Genomic DNA, 20,360 nt, shown 5'->3' with positions numbered 1-20,360 from the left:
ATTTAAAACTCACCAGACAATAAGAGCCCTTAAGGCAATATTTGCAAATTATAAGTTATTTTCTGTTATTTTTCCTCCCTCTTCGTTTAGGTCTGAGGGAGCATAGCTCAAACTCCCTCAACCTATTTGACAGTCCCAGATAACACTTCTTGGGCGTTTTCGCACTGACCTTAATCGGCAGCGACGCCCCTCTTCACCGCGCAGGATCTGCGCGGATTTCGCACTAATTGCCGCAGAGCACCCGGAAGAGCCGGAAAGTCCCGCGGCTTTTGCGGCGCAAATGGAAACTGGTTTTTGGCGGTTTCCGTTTGCGCCGCAAAAGCTGCGGGACTTTCCGGCTCTTCCGGGTGCTCCGCGGCAGTTAGTGCGAAATCCGCGCAGATCCTGCGCGGTGAAGAGGGGCGTCACTACCGATTAAGGTCAGTGCGAAAACGCCCCTTGTTACAGTGTATTTGCTACCTTTATATATACTTTTCCCCATATGCCACTCATATGCAATGAGGTTACTACAGATCAATAATTTGAGAATTATAGCTTAACTGCCTTCAAAATCCAGTCAGGGAGGTGTAGCATTGAGGTTGATGGCTGTTAGTGGAAATGTAGTTGGTATGTATTTGATGTACAGGTTCTTTTCATGCGCAGATGACCCATCCGTATTTAGGAATTCCTCAAAGGAAGGAGACTTCTGTGGCCCACAGCCATGTGTATTTCACCTAAGTGACACTATGGAGTCTATCGCTCAGAAGCAGAACTGATTCCAGTGTCCTTTGCAGCCAGACTTTGAATTGGGAGCACTTGGTAAGTCTCGGTCAGCACAGAAAGGCTTACGTAAGCACATTCAGAGCCTCTGCCCTCCAGCACTATACGGTTATACATTATTAATTCCCCTAATCTTTCCCAACACAATTGTATGCCTTATTCATGGTGCATTGACTCACTATATTACTTACCTCTTCCTTTAGGATGTATAAGTCCTAACACACGGTGTAATAAATTTGCCCTTGTCCCACCCTCAGAACACTTAGCAAACATTAGTTCTTAATCTACATGTCATACCTATGAGGGCAGTACTACTATATATTTTGCAGCTGAGAAAGCTGACAAGAAGCAATTGACACAAGAGCATTTGCAACTGATATTTTCACGTTCAGAAGATTCTTCTGGTATAGCCTGCCAGGAAGTGTAATACTTCAAAATGTACATGGGAACAGCGTTGTAAGTCCAAATGCTTTTCAACATGAAACACTGTGCATGTAAACCAGAATCAAAGACAGGAGCTGTATTAGTCTACTGTATCACAAGCCAAAAGGTGTCACGGCACTTTACAGATGAACAGGTTTGTTCCATACCATACCATACCAAACCTTTAATGGCATAATAGATTCAGATAAAAATACACAGAATATAAAAATTTAAACATTGGAGATAAAATCAGAATGAAACCGAGCTTACAGATGCATTCAAACATGGTCAGAATTAAATTTAAGGATGTCAGCCAGACATTTTGCCACAGCCTCACTAACCACCCCCTCAGTATCACTCAATAAATAATAACAGGGTGGCAGAATAGACAAATCTGGAGAAAAAGAAAGCTTGCCAAATAAATCTTTACGGAGGTTATGGTAAAAAGAACAATCAAGCAATATATGCTGGATTGAGTCAGGGGTATTCGCTCCACAGGAGCAAAGTCTGTCGGCTAAAGGGACTCGCTGATATCTCCCTTGTAAAACTTTGGAGGGAAACGCATTTAGTCTAGCCAACATAAATGCCCTGCGATGACTTGGAGAGGTTAGGTCTGATAGATAATTGGGCATTTTGCCACAAAAAGCATAAAGACCTAAGGAAGCTGGAGAGCAAATATAAGGGTCAGTTGGCCGTAATTTCGTTTCCTGCAATTCCCACAGTCCTAGTTTAATACATCTGAAGATATATGACTCATCAGAGGTAGAAAAATCATCTACCTCTAACCCCAATTGATTGAGTTTAGACAGAAGCACTGCTGTCCAGGATTAAATATATGGGTCTCTTTTCATACAATCAAGAAGGCTGTTGGGATCTGTTCTAAAATGAATTTTGAGCCAGAATTTAAACACTGCAATCCAGGCTTTTGTCTCCACCAAAGACTGACCCACTTCAGAGCAGAGAGCAAAGGAGGACACACATTTTGGCAAACCAAGAATTTGTCTAAAGAATGAGGCTTGAATGCCCTCCACTTTCCTGGTAAAAGCTGAGATCCATATAGGGATACCATAGAGGATTTGGGCAAGTGTTTTGGCTTTGAACACTTTAATAGCTGCTGGAACTAATTGGTTGCCCCTTGCAAAGAAAAACTGTTTAATTTGAGCAGCTGAACATTTAGCCAAGTTGACGGTGTTGTTATGATGTGAAACCCAGCTTAACTTGTGGTTAAAAGTGATCCCCAAGTATTTAAAAAAAATTGTTTGCTCGATTGTTGAATTGCCAATAAACCATCTCTGTGGGTGCCAGCAATATGAAAAGACAACTACTTTAGATTTGGTATAATTGATAGAAAGTGAATTACAATTACAGTAGTCATAAAAGGCATTCAAATACCTTTGCAGGCCCACTCTTGTACAAGAGAGGATGGTAGTGTCATCGGCATAAAGTAATAAGGGGACCGCTTGGCCTGCAAGTTTAGGTGGATGACCGTTGATAGGGTTCAAAAATTGTGCCAGGTCAGTTAAAAATAAATTAAAAAGATGCGGGGCCAGCACGCAACCTTGTTTAACCCCCTTTAACACTGGGATTTTACTAGTCAAGTCACCGCTAGAAGAAAATTTCACTTGGCAAAAGGTATTAGAATGAAGTTTCCTCAAGAGAAACAGCAGACGAGGGTCCATTCCCAGGTAACCTAGCTTGATCCATAGTTGGGCTCTATCTATTGAATCAAAAGCACCCTTCAAATCAATGAAGGCAGCGTATAATTTTTTTGACCTGGTATGCATATATTTTTCAGCAAGGAAGGCCAGAGTGCAGCAGTGATCCATAGCAGATTTGCCTTTGGAGAAGCCAATCTGTTCAGGACCTATGATGTTGCCTAGGCACAACAGGTTTGTTGTAGCGTGAGTTGTACTATAATGTGCATTGAATAATGCACTTTCAGTCCACTTTTAATGCCCTTTAACAATTTTTTGCAAGTGGATTTTGCCATTTCACACAATGAATTAAGCTGCATTTTGAATGGAAAGTGGATTGGAAGTGGATTATTCAGTGCATGTGAAAGCACCCACATGGTTAGAGCACATTTCAGATGTACAAATTAAAACCTCAAACCAGCAGATCTATCTATACACATACAAAGAGGGAAAATGTGAAAAGTGGGAATAAAAGGTCACAAAATGCAAAAGATAGCAGTCTATGACATTAACCCCATCTAACCCTACTGTTCACAATGATTTCTCCTTCCATGAATGTGTGTATCTGCATACCGAAACATAACAGGTTTGAGTTCCACCTTTGAAGAAGCTCAGGTGACTTCTACAAGCCAAAGTCTAATTTTGATGTGTTCAGTCTGCAATAATAATTGCAGAGGGGCTAGATGCAGACCTAATCCAACTCATCTATGCTACTAAGTGTTTTTCACTGTCCCCAGTTCTTTCATTCAGTCTAACCATGCACTCCCCATTTTATTGGTTCATTGCCAGTATCTTGAGAGCAGTTGAGATATAGCTACTACAGTATCAGACTAAGATCTGTGAGAAGCAGATTCAAATCCCCATTCCTCTATGAAGCTTGCTATGTGATCTTGGACCAGTGTGTGTCTCTCAGCCTAACCAACTTTATAGGGCTGTTGTGAGGATATGTGTGTGTGTGTGTGTGTGTGTTATATGCCATCTTGAGCTCCTTGGTGGAAGGGAAGGATAAAAATGTAGAAAATAAAGTTTCTGGTTATTTACCAAGAATATCTTGTTATCAATCTCTCTCCACTTTTGAGCTCACTCAACCCACAATACTTCCCCACATGGAACAGGAAAAGTCAAGATGATGTTAACCTTCAAGGGCCTTCACCATCACCCTTGGTCAGGGCAATTCCAGTGGCAAAATTATGGGCAAGGTATAGATGCTCAGCTTGATGGGAAAACCACTCTCCCACCTCTTTGCTAAATCATTTCAGATGCCTGATCCTTGTAGTCCCCAATTACAAGAGAGGAATTGAATATTTGTGTCTAGAGCCTCAAGGGAGGTTCTAGAACCTCCCTCTGCCTTTCCTGTACTGGCTGTTCTCCTTAGCCTGTTCTTGATTGTGTGACGTGTTCCCTTTGGGTCCCAAAGTTTAGCACCACCAAGTTCCCACTCATGAACCTCTTAGTACAGGGGTCCCAAACTTTTCAAACCTGCAGGCACAGGGTGGGGGCCACAGCCGCAAACTGGCTGCCAAAGGAGGTAGTGCGAACCACAAAATGTCAGGGAGGCTGTGCATAGTTCTAATAGCAAGTCTTCAACACTTCAGGCGAAAGCTCTGTTTAACAGGATACCGTATAAAATTAATATATTATTTGAAAAAAAATATTTTCCTCCATATGCAACTTTCTTTCCGTCATGCAGTGCAGATCTTTGTGCTGGGGTGGCAGCTACTGCCAAAGCAACCTTTTCTAAACTCTGCACAGCCAATCAGATCAATAGCCAATCAGAAGCCCTGCCCTGCAAAAGCCCCACTTGCTCCCACCCACTTTCTAGAAACACTTGGTGGGCACCAGGAAAGGGGCTGGAAGACATCTTAGTACCCATGTTCCCCACATTGGGGCCAAGCATTAGGCCATAGATACTAAATACAAATTGAGGCCGATTGATACTGCTTAATGCTACCTGTCTTGACAGGAGACTGGGACCGTTTTCGCACACAGCTTACCTCGCAGTCACCATCCTGTTCCCTCCGCAGCGTCTGTCAGTTTTCCCACCATCTGCGCCGGAGTTACAGGAAGTGCCGCGGCTTTTGCGTAGCAAATGTAAACTGGGTTTTAGCGGTTTACGTTTGCTACACAAAAGCTGCGGCACTTCCTGTAACTTCGGCGCAGATGGTGGGAAATCCGACCAGTCGCTGCGGAGGGAACAGGATTGTGACTGCGAGGTGAGCTGTGTGCGAAAACGGTTTGAGTCTTCTTGGTACGGATCATATACTCTGATGGTGTGTCATGATAGCCTGTGGGTTAGTTGATACTCTGTCTTCCAGTGTGGTTGGGGGGTGAAGAGCAGGCAGCCATCTGGTCTTCTCCATTGACTCATATGGATATTTGTTTAATTACCACAGCTATTTTATTGGCATTACATTGGTAGGAAGCTCATGTTTTGTAGTCATCCTATCCTTGCCCATCCAGAATAACTTTAGGATATGGTTCCGCTGCCAGTTCCTTAATTGTTTATAGGCCCGATTTGGTGACTTCTTCCCATCATGAATGCCAGCTAAATGACAATTCTGGATTTTGACATGACTCTAACAATGAAGATTTTACTAATTCCAGATCCCAGCTCTGCCTCCTGACTAGCCAAATGTCTCAGCTATCCAAGACAGAAAAATCCAGGTCACTGCGTACACAAAACCATGCAAGGCTGTGCAACTGTCACAGCCTCTCTGCAGTCTTGCAGGATGATTATCAATGTTACAGTAGAGCTTTCCTGTTAAATGTAATGTGCCTCCCTCAAAATATTTTTTTCTCCCTTCTCTAAAAGATAGATATAAAATTGATACCTCTTGTGTGCAACATAAAAAGTCGTATCCGCTCAGCAGAAAGGAACATATAGACTGCTAACAAGAGCCTCTAGTTGAACTTCTATATATTATTTATAATTTTATTGTTAGCACGAGTACATGTGATTCCATTAGACGTGAATGTCTTTGGCCTTCAAATGACTGGCACGTAAGTGTAGGGGGAAAATACTCATCCAGCTTCTTTACTGTTTATTTTAAAAGAGTCCCCCTACTTGTTAAGATCGGCCAAGAGGTGTTGCTCAGAATACCATGTTATGCTGGTTGATATTTATGGTGCAGCTGATGTGCTACCATTTTAGAGAGTTTAGGTCGCTCTTCTATTGTAGCTTCCTGAAGAACCATTTCCTCCCATACTGTTAATCTTACCACCTAAGGTGCTCTTCCCAAGGCCTGCTCACTATGCTTCTACCTACCAGAGCCAGGTCTTTCTCAGTGGCTTTACCCTGGGAGTCCCTTCCCTTTTGAGAATTTTCTAGCATCTGCCTTACTGTCCTTTAGGTGCCAGGCCAAACATTTCTCTGTACCTAGGGTTTTACTTGAAGTGTTCCGTCTTTGAAAGCTGGCATGTGAACTGGAATATTATGTCACCAAGAACCCTAGCATCTCTTTAAACAACTCCAATGAAAACATACATTTTCCTCCTCCAATCTCCTCTCCTTACCCCAAGCCCTGGTGTAGCCACCCCAGACTTTCCTAACACCAGATAAAGTCCAGTATTTTTTGTTTGAGCCCGTCTCACTGCGTGCTTCCCATGTCTGATCTCTTCACAGTGCACCTGAGCTCTTTAGGAGGTCTGACTTCTGGTCCCTGGCTGCCTTTCCCCCTGCTCTTAATGATGTGTGCATAACCACATATTCATCCAACAACAATTGTGTACAGAATTTAGCTCTACTAACTAAATTACCATATTGCAAAAGGATGTAAAGTAATAGATTGCAATGTACAGATAACTGTTCTGCAAGTCAGGCAATCTGTTATCATGTACTGGAATGGGAAAAAAAGCATCAGATAAAATGTACCCTTTTGCTTTTTATGAATTGATAAAAATGCCCATCCTTTTCTCTCTTCTTATGTATTAAAGCAGCAGCAGCAAAATTTATTGCTCACAGCCATTGGCCATTACAATTACAGCAACTTACAAGTTAAAAACAGTCAAGGACTCTAAAATTAACACATTCAAATTGAGATTATTCACAGTCTTAGTTACATACAGCGTCCCTGTGATTCCATAAAGTAATGGTAGTCCCCTGTGCAAGCACCAGTCATTTCCAACTCTGGGGTGACATCGCATCATGATGTTTTCACGGCAAACTTTTTATGGGGCAGTTTGCCATTGCTTTCCCCAATCATCTACACTTTACCCCCAGCAAGGCTGGGTACTCATTTTACCAACCTCAGAAGGGTGGAAGGCTGAATCACCCTTGAGACAGCTACCTGAACCCAGCTTCTGCCGGGATTGAACTCAGGTTGTGAGCAAAGCTTGGACTGCAGTACTGCAGCTTTATCATTCTGCACCACGGGGCTCCTATATATAATCAGGCACTAATTGTCCAGGTAACAGCATCATTTTACTGCCTATTTGGGTACTGCCTTTGCCCTGATTTTGTTAGCAGCCAAAGCAAAAAGTGCTACCTTATAAGAGACCGTAGCGTCAGTATCTGACAACAGAAATATTAGCTTATCCATATCAGAAGCCATATACAATTGATCTGTTATTTCAGTCAGAAACTTGCATCTAGGTTCTGAATACAGTGGGCAAACCATAACATAATGGAAGAGGTCCTCCACAGAAGTTTTGCATATACAAATATGCCGTTCTCGAGGTGTTTTAGAGTATCGTCCCAGGAGATATTCTGTTGGCATGGTCTGAAACCGCAGAGCTGTAAATGCTGATCTACCTTTGCATATAGTAATATTTGCCAGATAGGCAGATTTTACGTGGTCCTTCTTTATATTTTTATACCCTGGGGCAGATCTTGTCTGAACTATTAGCGAATGGTCTATTACAGTGTCCCCATTAAACACCCACTGATGCAAATCATGATTATTTCCTGAAGTTCACAATAGATCATCTGGAATTGTATAGCAAGAAATTATGCAGTTAACAAAATCAGAGCGGATTATGTATTAAAGCATTAGGTCATATGATATATACAATAAAAATAAAATCAATAAAACTCAGGAAAAATGGATCAAGACGGCAAAAGGCAATTTCAAACTGTTTTTTTTTCAGAGGGAGCCAAACTGACAGCTACCAACAATCATCTTGCCCCTAGATTTTATAAAACCAACCCTTGGAGTTAGCACCATTGAATGTCATGAGATTTACTTTTGAATAGACATACATAGTACTATCAAAGATTTCAGGTTTTCACGGCTGGTAACATCATTAGGGTTTGTAGAATCTTTCGGGCTCAAGTGCCGTGTTCTATTGGAGAAAGTTTTTCTTCCAGACGTTTCGTTCTCAGCTGCGGAGAACATCCTCAGTGGCGTTGCAGCCGGAGCAGGCGCTCTGACCTTCTTGGCTGCTGTGCGTTGAAGAAAAACTTTCTCCAGTAGAACACAGCACTTGAGCCCGAAAGATTCTACAAACCCTAATACATAGTACTGTGTTACTTTAAAAGTATGGAAAGAATTCATAATTGTGGATTTCTTTGTGAATACCAAGTACTAGATGATCTGAAGCCCATCAGAGCTTGAATGAGCTAACCCTCTCAGGTGAAGGGAGGGGGTAGATGAACATATGAAGCTGCTTTCTACTGAATCAGACCCTTGGTCCATCAAAGTCAGTATTGTCTACTCAGACTGGCAGCGGCTCTCCAGGGTCTCAAGCTGAGGTTTTTCACACCTATTTGCCTGGACCCTTTTTTGGAGATGCCAGGGATTGAACCTGGGACCTTCTGCTTACCAAGCAGATGCTCTACCACTGAGCCACCATCCCTCCCCATGAACATATGAAGCTGCCTTATACTGAATCAGACCTTTGGTCCATCAAAGTCAGTATTGTCTTCTCAGACTGGCAGTGGCTCTCCAGGGTCTCAAGTTGAGGTTTTTCACACCTTTTTGCCTGGACCCTTTTTTGGAGATGCCAGGGATTGAACCTGGGACCTTCTGCTTACCAAGCAGATGCTCTACCACTGAGCCACCGTCCCTCCCCATGTGGGTCTGTGTGAGGAGAAAGAGCAAGTTTGAGCCTGGCAGAACAGAGGAAGGGAAGGAGATAGCTGAAACCACTTGGGGTACTGGATTTCTCTCTCTTTCTGAGAATCTGATAGACGCACTGGCCTATAAGAATGCTGGTGTCGCCTCCACCTCTGCTCACAATGTCTTTGTAGTAGATGAGCTTCTTCAGCTTGTAAAACATTTGTAAATGCAACAATATTGCAGGCCTCATGTGTCTCCAGTGCTCCATCCTCCAACATGGGAGAAGTAGGAGGACCCATCTCTGAACTCTTAGTTTTAACATGAGTTAACCTAATAAGCCATCGCCATCGGTTAGCCTTAATGCCACTTGAACTCCAAGGAGGTTAAGATAATTAAATATTTCCTGGGATACCACGTAGTAAATATGACCTGAAATCTTATGAATGTTCAGCAGGTGCTCTAAGGGCCCTCTCCAAAGATTACCACTTCCACCGGGGGAAGATCTCTTTCTGCAATAGTAACACTCTGGGCGTTTTCGCACTGACCTTCAAGTGGCGCGACCACCCGCTTCACACCGGAGGATCTGCCCGGATTTCGCACAAGAAGCGCCGGCGCACCCAAAAGAGCCGGCTACTTCCGTCGCGAAACCCGCTCAAACGTTTTCCTGCTTCTTGGCGGTTTCCGTTTGAGCGGGTTTCGCGACTGAAGTAGCCGGCTCTTTTGGGTGCGCCGGCGCTTCTTGTGCGAAAACCGGGCAGATCCTCCGGTGTGAAGAGGGTGGTCGCGCTACTTGAAGGTCAGTGCGAAAACGCCCCTAGATTAGGAACTATTTGTATCTAGTGGAGGAGGTTAATGCAGCTGCTACATTCCTCAGAATCAGTTCTTTGCTGGGACCTGGCAATATGTAAGTAACAGCTACACAACTGAAGTACATGGCAAAGTATTTTACCTTTTTAATTGCCTCGGACTATTGTAGAGCCTACTAACTAGTCCACTTTAATGTGTTACCTTCTGTGGTACTCTATGGAAGATTTCATAAAATACCACGTGCTTATAGGCTATGTGCCTGTAGTCGACGGGACATAGAAAGCCTTGAACATGTTTTGTTTGTTTGGTATTGCACTCACTACCTTGATACACGCTCCTTACTTATTGAACCCAGTAGTTAAATAGTCTGGCTAACAAAATTTGCTCCCCTCTGAGCTTTGAGATTCCTCTCAGCACAGGGAAGATGGTCTCTTACCTATCGTTCTTGCAGGTAATAATAATAATAATACTTTTTATTTATATCCCGCCCTCCCCGCAGGGCAGGCTCAGGGCGGCTCACAACATACGAATACAATACAATAAAATCAAACATAGTAATTACACTTATAATTATAAATCAACGTAAATCTATTTACAAATTGTATTAAAATTAATTATGGTGCTATAACTTAGATCTTTGATACATTCTGTGGCTAAAAACACATCCAGCGACACTTTCTTAGCTCGGCATTAGGTGAAGGTGCCACAACAATGCAGAATGTTTTCCCTCGCTAGGTGCAATGCTGTGCCCTCTGCCATTCTGGATGGCAGATTAAACAAAATAGCCTATTCAGCTAGGTACTGCCCTTGTTAACAAAAAATGTGTTGAGTCAATCACTCATTTTCTCCTGCAGTGCCATCTGTATACGGATCTACGTTATACATATTTATACCCTGTTTTAGCCAGTATGGCCGACCGCTCTAATGCACTTAAGGTCCATAGACTCTCGAATGATTTTTTCTATCAATGTTACTGAGAGGTCAGCCAAGTTTCTGTACTCTGCTCTAAAGTTACGCCAAAGGATATCGCGAAATAATTTCTGTTCATACAAGTGTACATGAAAGTTGTGCCTCTGTCCTGTTTTACACTATATTAATTTGTACTGTTCTTTTTTTATGCCAATAAAGGCTGACTTGTCTTGACTACTTATTGGACCCTTGTTGAGAGAGCAAGGAGGGAAATCTGATGAATGCAAAATCCTTTTATATTATCTTCTTGGAATCAAATGGTGATTGAAACCGTGACCAAATTCTTGCACCTTGCATCTGTGCGGCGAGTAATGTAGCAATAGACTGGGTCATGACTGTTTGAATTGTCCTTTTTCTCTTATTAATATGGTTGCTGTGCCAATAAAGGTCGTGGCTGTTGTATCTGAAGTACATATGGATGAATGATGGGAAGAATTAACAATGACATTTGTGGGGGAAGGCAACAGCTTAATCCTACCTCTGAGATCCTCAACCATCAAACCAGTTGTGCTGGATTAGGACGAGTGAAGCTTCAATAAATTCATGATTGAAAGGGCTGTAACAGTTTCCAGCAAGTAGTTTAAGGACCGCAGCCAATAACTGTTACAGAACAGGGAAAGAAAATGCAGAATTTGATAATCCAGGAAAATAGCCATGTTGGCACTATACAGCAGAGCTTTCTTCAACAAACTCTGGTTGTGTGCCAGGACAACATAGCTCACATGGCAAGTTTCCCGCGAGGGTGTGTTTATGTAAAAAGGCCCTAATTCTCTTTAAACTCAGTGCCTGCCTATCAAATTAACCTCATTAGTGCTTGGAAATAAACAAGGGTCTAATGGCTGCTGTTGCTCAACAGCTGTGTTGTGTTAACAGAATAGTAGACAAAACCAGATCCAATCCCCATAATTTACTGGCAAATTGAAAGTTTCTTGTAGGGCTGTTCTTCAAGGTGTCTATAAATAAGCTACAGTCTGGTCATGTCCCATCACATCCTGACCTCATCTTCGCCCTCTTTTGGACTTCCCAGACATTGCAGTTATTTATATTCATATATTCAAGAGGAAGCTCAGAAGAGCAGCCTCAAGATGAAAAGATGCGCGTTTAGGGGTGGTCTTTTATGGCACTGCAGAAATTGTAACTGCACTTCCACCGTCGGATTCCCCCCCAAATAAACTTCATCTTAACTTCCCTCCTCCTCCCATTTAATTACCCATAAGTGCAGCTGCCTTGACTCACAGTCTTGACGTGCTGCTTGGATCTCTTCCTCCCCTCCCCTTTTAACTTGATATACTTAAGGAGACCTACAAGGTCTTTGCGGCAGGTGAGCAGCTTGCAAAGCATCACATGTATAACGATGATCACAGATAAAGCCTCCCCTTTCTTCCCAAGTCCCCCCCCCCCCAATACTCCACTCTCTCCTGTTTATATTACTGTAGGCACTGTTTAGCTGTCATTCACACACACACACACACAGAGCCTCCATCATATCTGTACCTTGTGCAGAAGATCTTCATTATAGTAAGTGCTACTTTGGAGGCCGGCTCCATTGGCACCCATCTCCGGGTAGGCGTAGGGGCTGCCAGCTCCGCTCTGATATCCCCAGTAGGTCTCCATTCCCTTCTCAAGACTAAATTTCCTTGCGTCAAGGCTTAAAGCAAAAGCTCCGGGCCAGACCTCAATGCAGCAAACATTTTCCTCCACTCCTGGAGAAAAAAAGGGTGCAAAGGAAACGCATCTAAAGAGAGCTCGTCCAGGGCTGAAGGTGTGCGGGGAGGGGGCGCTGTTGACGACCTGGAGTCCGGTTCCTGAGACTGCAAAAGGGAGACCAGAGCAGTTTTGCACGGATCGGTAGGGCTGCAGAGCCTGGGCAGCTGCTCGGTACCAAGGCGAGCTCCCGCCGCCCAGGAGCGAAGCTTCCTGCGGCGCTAAGGAAAAGCCCTGCAGCCCCAGCTCTGGTTAGCACCGCAGACAGCGCCTACCAACCAACACCTGAGAGAATCCGAGGGCGGCACGTAGAACAGCGCCCAGATGAAATGCATTGCAAGGAGGCTTTCGCCGGCGTCCTTTGGAGTGCTCCAACTTGGATATGCACTCTGCCTTTCCTCTTACATCACAGTGCCCCCTGGTTCCTTTTCCGGATCGGCCAGCAACTTTCCAAGTTAATCACTGCGGATTCCAGAGTCAATAGCGGGTCTCTGTATGGAAGGCTGGCCAGCTACAGTGCGGTCTCAGGCTGTACAAAATCTGGCGAAATCAGCACGCACCCCCCTCAACACCCCATCCCCCCCTTCCCCCAATTGTAATGACTTTCTTTTTTCTGGGAAGGCAGAAACCGGGACCTGTCTCTGCTGTCGTCAGATGCTCAGAGGAGCTGATTTCACAAAAGCTGAAAAGAAGATCGAGGGGCTCTGTCCAAACAAGAAACAGCTCCTCTGGGCAATGACTTCTAACTCAGAGGAGGCCTGAAGCTTCTGCTAAAGTTTTTTTTTCCCTACACGTTTGCATTTCAAGAGAAAAGATAGGCTCTAGTAATCCACTTAGGTAGCAACAGTCTCAAGGAAAGAAGTTGCAGATTTTCTGTATTCAAGTATTGCAATCCACAGCACCATCATTAAATGTGTGTGTTAAAAAAGGTATCTACCTTGGTGATCTCCCATCTAAGTACTAACCGGAGTCTTTGCTGCTTAGCTTTCTCTGCCCAGCTGGCCTCTCCCCCCCCCCCCCCACACACACTCACCTATCCCAAATCACAACTTAGAAAAATGCATTGCTCCTGTGAAATATAACTGGTCATTCTTCAAATTTGCCCTGTGACATTCCTGAACCATGACTGGCACTCCTTTTGGGAAAACACTTGTTTTATAATTTATTAATTAATTAATTTACTTACTTATTTTATTCCATTTATATACTGCCCATTCCCTAAATAGGGCTCAAGGCAGTGTACAACAAACTAAAATCACAAGCACTAAACAAGCTGTGAACAGCTGGATATCTCTCAGGCCAGGAACCACAAGCAAGTTCTTATCAGCTCTTCAAGGGGTATACCAGGAGAAGTAGTCCCAAAGATACATGAAGGGCCTTAAAAGTAAGCGCTAAAACCTAGGCTTCCGGTGTGAGAGTCCAGCGGGGCTGACGTTCCCTGGATAAGGGGAAAACTTAATACTTTGTTCAGGGTAGTAAAAAGCCTTTCTTTTGGGCTTTCTGCCTACAATTCTCAGATAGAGATTTGTCCCGGATACGCAGGCAAACTTTGAGGCGGTTAACCTCAGCTGATGAAAGTTCTCGGAGGAGATCTTTTTGAAGCTTTGAGGACCGCCTAAGAGAAGTGGCGTTTCTAGCATCTACAAAGTATTAGAGAGCCATTTATTTGGCATAAGCCTGTCGGGACCTCATTCTCTTTTGGAACTGATAATCATCTGAAGATGGAGAGACCGAAGCTCGATTTGCATAGCTATTAAGAGGTACTTGATTACAATCTCTCGCTCCATCTGAAGACAGAGACCGAAGCTCGATTTGTATAGCTATTAAGAGGTACTTGATTACAATCTCTCACTCCAAGACTTTTTTAAGCTAATCTAAATAACATTAAAAGTAAGCACTAAAACCTTGAACTGGTAACCAGTGCAGTTCATAAAGCACAGGTCAGATACGCACTGATCATGGGGTCCCTGTGAGGACCTGCACTGCTGCATTCTGGACCAGTCAAAGTCTCAAGGGTAGGCCTATGTAGAGTGAGTTACATTAATCTAATCTGGTGGCCATTGCATGGATTACAGTGGCACGGTTAGGGTGGGATAGGTAGGGGGCCAGTTGCCTGACCTGGCATAATTGGGAAAACATCAGCCTGGCAACATTTGTGATCTAGACCTCCATTGATAAGGAGGCATTCAGAATTTCACCCTAGCTCTTGACAGTGCTGGTATTAAAGGCACGCCATCAAGAGCCGGAAGTTGGCACCCCAACTCTGAATCTTCCCTGCCCAACCATAGAATCTCTGTTTAGCTGGATTTAGTTTCAGTCAACTCTGTTTCAACCATCCCACCATGGACTCCAATACCTCAACCAAAACAGTTGGGGAAATATCTAGCCAGCCACCCATCAACAGATGCAGCTGGGTGTCATCAGCATACTGATGGCACCCTAGCCTGCAACTCCACACCAATTGGGCAAGATGTAGATGTTAAACAACATCAGAGAGATGATTGCTCTCTGAAGGACCCTACACGCCAAGGGATGCCTGGGAGGCACCTTCTCCCCTAGCACCACCCTCTGTCTTGGACCTTGGAGAAATGAGGTAAGCCACATCAAGACGACCCCATGAACTCTTATGTCAGTGAGATGACGGGTCAAAAGATCATGGTTGCCTGATGCAATAAGGTCAAGAAGCAGCAGCTGTGCCAGCCCACCTTGATCCAACTGCCTGTGGAGATCATCTGTGAGGAAGACCAATGTCATCATCCCATGGCCAGGGTGGAAAAAGGACACGAATGGGTCCAGTGCCAATATGCCGAAGTCTAAAGCTGTTCTGCTATTGCTCTCCCAATTGCCTTTCCCAGAAATTCAAGATTTGAAACTGGGAGGTAATTGGATGGATCTGAAGGATCCAAAGTTGGCTTCTTTACAACCCCAGCCTCTTTTAACCCCTCTGGTTAGAACCCTGAATCCAAGGACAGATTGATGACGTCCACCAGGAGGCCTAGTGCTCCCTCACTGCTTGCTTTCATAAGCCATGAGGGACACAGGTCCAAGAGGCATGTGATCAGCCTGATGGCACCCAGAATCCTGTCAACATTGGCCCAGGAGAGTTAGCTGAAGTTGTCAAAAACAGAACCAAGGGTGGCCAAGGGGCCTCCAGTTCACATACTGTATCAGTATTGGATGGGAGATAGTGGTGAAGTGACAAGACTTGATCTGCAAAAAAAACTCACAAAGGCCTTGCAGCTGATGGCTGAATATTTTGGGTTCTCTCAGTGAGAGAAGTTAGCAGTCTAATAAACCTAAACAATTGTGCTGGGCATGGGTTAGTGGACAAGATGGAGACTGTGAAAAATACTTAGGACAGGGGTGTCAAACTCATCGGTTAGGAAGACTGGATCTGACATAAATGGGACTTTATGGAGCCAGGGCATGTGTGTCATAAAATGTAATGCCATGTAGCAGAGATATAAACTTTATAAAGGTCACAGACAAACACAATTAAATATATTATTTTTTAACTTAAAATACAAACATGCTTAAAAGTTTGGCAATATTTTGTTTAAAATGGAAAGGTGGGGGAATAGTGGGATTTGGCAATTCAATTTAAAAAAAAAATCAAGAAAAAGCACAAGGATCACAGCAGAAACTAAAAATATAAAATGCTCTCAGCCTGGAAAAACATGAAATGGCTGGGCATTGCAAGCTTCTCCCCCTCCCCCAAGGTCTACTCAGATTGTCAATGGCTTGGATTTCTTGGGGTTAGGGTGAAGGTTTTTTTTGGGGGGGAGGGGTTGGTAAAGTTCCTGTATTGTTAAACGTTAAGTTTTTTACTGTTTTAAAAGGATTCTGTGTTTGATTTGTTGCTGCTGTGTTGTGCTGCTATTGTTCCTTTTCTCTTCTGGTTCTGGTTCTTGGGGAAGGGGCTGTTTGGCCTAATTTTCATTGTTTAAAAGGCCACTTTTTAACAGTTGAGTTTGTTGGCCTTCTGTTTGGATCTATTCTCTATTGCTGCAGGTTTTGCATCCTCCTGTTCTGGTTTTAGGGGGGGGGGGGGGTGTTGTTGACTGATTTGGCCTGAGGTTTCTTATTGGTGAAAAGGCCACTTTTTTAACAGTTGAGTTTCTTGGCCTTCTCCTGTTGTCCCTTTTCCTGGTTCTGGTTTGGGGTGTGTGTTTTTGATTTGTTGCTGCTGTCTGTGTTGTGTTGCTGTTGTTCCTTTTCATTTCTGGTTCTGGGGGGGGGGCTGTTTGGCCTAATTTTCATTGTTTAAAAGGCCACCTTTTTAACAGTTGTGTTTGTTGGCCTTTTGTTTGGATCTATTGTTGCAGATTTTGCATCCTCCTGTTCTGGTTTTACGGGGGGGGGGGGTATTGTTGACTTAATTTGCCTGAGGTCTCTTATTGCTGAAAAGGCCACTTTTTTAACAGTTGAGTTGCTTGGTCTTCTCCTGTTGTCCCTTTTCCTGGTTTTGGGTTGGGGGGGGGGTTGAAACTTAAAAGTTAAGTTTCTTTCTGTCACGTTTTGGTTTTTTTAAGTTACCTCTGGTTGGTGTGAGAGGGTTGGTGTGTGGGCTGTGTGGGGTGGGGGTTTTATAGAGTTGTTTTTGGAGTCTGAGGCTGCTTTCGGTTTGCCTAGGGCCACTAAAGAGGCTGCCCCACTAATAAGGGTGTTTTTAGGGATTGTGTTTTTTGAAATTAAAAAAAAAATTAATCCAGTTTAGGGCTTTATTGTCTCAAAATTCAACTAGGCCACATCAGGCTCCCTTTTAAAGAGACTAGGGCTGCAGTGCATCTTGCTTTCAGCCACTGAAAGCCGGTGCATCCTTAGATTTCCATAGGGTAAACCACAGCTTCTCTCAAGTTATAGGGGACACCTGATTTCTAGTTTGCAAGGAAATCCGGTTTGTCCCAGGATCTAGTTAGGAGAAATTTCACTAGGAGGATATAACAAGGATTGCCTTCATCTCAAGGTAGCCTTTTAAAAACTGTAGCCAGGTAGAGGCAGGATCACCTAGTCTCCTAAACTTTACCAGATCACTACTACCCCAACCCAAAGAAGGACAGGTTAGGGACCAAAGAAAAAAACAAACAAGTTTTGGTGGGACGGTTTTTAAAAAGAAGTCAGGGCACCTGTTGGTTCAGGGTACAGTGAAGTGAGTTAGGTTTGTAAAAAAAACCCCACTTTCAGTTCAGGTTGTGTGAGACTGGCCAAGGGTGACATGAGTGACAGGCAGCAGAAGAGGGGCCCTGGGAGCAAGGCCAAGGAGAAGACTAGAGGGGTGGAGGGGAGGGGGAGGACCCAGGTCTCCCCCCACCTGTGCGTAGGGCCACTCCACAGCCGCCTTCCAGCACTCCGACCTCTGGCTGGAGTGTGATGAAGAAGAAGGCCCGCCTTGGGTCCTTCATCGAGGATGCTGCTGGGGCGCCCTGCTGGGGTGCCATTAGGTCTGCTGCTCGGGCAGTCTCTCCTCCAGCTGATGTTGCTCGGCCTCAGCAGCTGGAGGAGGGGCAGCAAGAGCAGCCCTCCTTGGAGATGAGCTTTGGGGACAGTTTTCTGTCCAAAACGATCACCCCAAGGAGGGTGCAGAGTGTCATGCAGGAGCTGGAGGAGAAGCTGGTTGAGGAGGAACAGCCCCCTTCTTCGGTTCCTTCAGGCACCAGCAGTCCTTCAGGGGATGGCCAGGAGAGGAGGCCGCATGGGGAGGAGGGGAAAGAGATGGAGACATACAAGGTGCTTCCATCTCCCCCCACTTCCCCCCAGTGGCCAGCCCCTCCTGCCACCCCAAGACATGATGTGTCTGCCCTTCACAGGAGGTGGCTCTGGACATCCACGCTGCCAGTCAGCTTGGGCATCCGTACACTTCTGAAGTCTGGAAGTATTTCAAACTTATGGAGGATCCACGCTATGCGCAGTGCCAGCTGTGCAGGGCCCGGATCAGTCGTGGGCGAGACCCTGCCCACCTGACTCTGGGGGGGGATGCGGAACCACCTGCGGAAGCACCACCCGGGGGTGCTGCTTAAGGGGGAGAAGCAGGCTGGTGCTGTGGTGCCCAAGCGACCAACATCACCCAGCCAGGAGGAGGTCTGTCCCATTGCGACTACCTACGGAGCTCTCCAGGAGCATTCCGTGGGAGTACACGAATGCCAGGCATCTCTGCCTGAGATGTTTGGTAGGGGTGGCACCAGTGGTGGGATTCAGCAGGTTCGCACCAGTTCTATGGAACCGTTACCTAATGCGCTATCGGTTCTATAGAACCGTTTCTTGGTCGGGCACCCTCGGATCAACGGGGACTTTCCCCTCTAAGTGCCTAAAACTCACCAGTTTCTTTTCCCCACCAGACTGCAAAAAAGCCCAAGCGAACAAGTTAGACGCGCGCCCTGCAAGGAATTGCGTCTCACTCCCTCCAGCCCCTTCCAGCTTCACCACTCCCACATGTGATTAAAACCCAGGCGCCAAGGGAAAAGCAGCTCAAGCTAACCACCGCGGCGCCTTCTGGGACTCGTAGTCCTTGCGCTCGGTAGCGCAGCAGGCAGGAGGCTTGAAAGACTACCAGACCCAGCACGCCCCTCGGCAAAGAAGGGCTCCGCTCGCTCATGCGCGCTCGCGGAGTCAGGAAGCCCTGCCCACTTTCATTCCTGGAAGAATGAGTAGGCGAAGATCTGTGGGCTGCAAACGCTTGTGGGGGCGTCGGGCTTGTTTGGTTTTTTTTTGCAAATGGCAGTCAAATTAGGTGACAGATTTTTCTTTTTGCAGAGAGATAAATATTGGAGCATGTTGCCATGTATGCAAAACAAGGCTTGATAGCCGGGCTTTTCCCCAGCTAACGGTTGATCTGTTCAGATGGGTTCCGTGGCATGTGTTTGGGTGCCCCAACTGTAGTAGCTTTCAGGTGATGGTAAAAAAAAAACCTCTGCCTGGACATGTGAGTCCTCCACCCGTGTTTGCTCAAGCTTGTATAACCAGCTTTGGTTGGCACACTGCTTTTTTAGGGAGGCCAGCCTTTTAAGCTCACATTGCCAGAGTGACACTTGGTTCTGCAAAGCCGGGGTGTCAAACATCTGACCTGGGGGCCGAATCAGGCCCTCGGAGGGCTCCTATCAGGCCCCTGAGCAACTGACTGTCATCTGCTTCCTTCTTTCTCCTTTCTGTATAAAAGCTTGCTTTGCAAGGCTCCCTCAATTGCACAGGAACTGCAGAGCAAAACTTCTATTTTCTCCATTGGCTGAGGCTCCTCCCTTGGGGAGGAAGGAGGAGGAATAGCTTGCTTTGCCAGGCTTCCTCAATCGCACAGCAGAGATACTGAGTGAAGCCTCTCTTCCTTCTATTTGCTGAGGCTCCCCCCCCCAGTCCCCTGGGGAAGGAAGGAAAGAGCCAGAGCTTCCTTTGCCCAGTTCCCTGGATCCCGTGGGAGAAATACAAAGAAAGCACCTTTAAGACCAACAAGTGCTAATGCTTTCAGCATGTTTTAAGTTGTTTAGGAAATATATTTGTGTTTGTGTCCTTTATAAAGTTTGTATCTTTGCTACCTAATCTTTAAATAGGAACACACATGGCCCAGCCTGACATGGCCCAGCCAGACAAGGTCTCCTTTATGTCAGATTCGGCCCTCATAACAAAATGAGTTTGACACTTCCATAGCAGTCTGTACACTGGTTGTAACGGGCTTGAACCTCCCACCCCCACCCCGCTTCAGGTTCCACTGCAAGATTCTCTGGTTTGATTTTGGTTCTCTGGCTTGACACATTGGCTTGTGGTTCCTCTGGGATTACTGAGTTCTGTAGAAGTTCTGCTGAACTCGCTGTCTGTCAGTGATTCCTACTTGCAGACATGGGGGTGGGGGTTGCCCTGGAAGCAGCTTGCAGCGTTTTCTGTCCCCCCTTCCACTGGAAATAATGTTCAGAGGCCCATAAAATTGGACTCACTCCTTGGGCCAATCGACTTGAAACTTGGGGGTTATTTAAAGCAGGGGTCCCCAACCCCCAGGCCATGGACCGGTCCCGGTCCGTGGTGT

The 20,360-nt window shown here is 45.3% G+C and overlaps 2 protein-coding genes across 4 annotated transcripts in view; one reads left to right on the top strand and one right to left on the bottom strand.

The window, feature by feature from the left end:
• The window catches only part of RAB37 (RAB37, member RAS oncogene family), a 133,409-nt gene extending 121,105 nt beyond the window's left edge, over positions 1-12,304 (bottom strand). Inside the window, exon 1 of one of the 2 annotated variants that reach the window (XM_060252892.1) lies at positions 12,143-12,304. In XM_060252892.1, coding sequence (XP_060108875.1) covers positions 12,143-12,262 — 120 coding nt within the window. In that variant the 5' untranslated portion in view covers positions 12,263-12,304. The remainder of the gene's footprint in view (positions 1-12,142) is intronic. The other variant, XM_060252890.1, reaches the window with a different exon arrangement.
• LOC132581580 (CMRF35-like molecule 5) overlaps positions 1-20,360 on the top strand; it is a 111,459-nt gene that overhangs the window by 56,733 nt on the left and 34,366 nt on the right. The gene's annotated exons all lie outside the window — the stretch shown is intronic.

Source organism: Heteronotia binoei, chromosome 13 (genome assembly GCF_032191835.1).
Source record: "Heteronotia binoei isolate CCM8104 ecotype False Entrance Well chromosome 13, APGP_CSIRO_Hbin_v1, whole genome shotgun sequence".
Lineage (NCBI taxonomy): Eukaryota > Metazoa > Chordata > Lepidosauria > Squamata > Gekkonidae > Heteronotia > Heteronotia binoei.
Note: the sequence above shows the minus strand (reverse complement) of the source record. Positions and strands in the feature narration are given on the sequence as shown.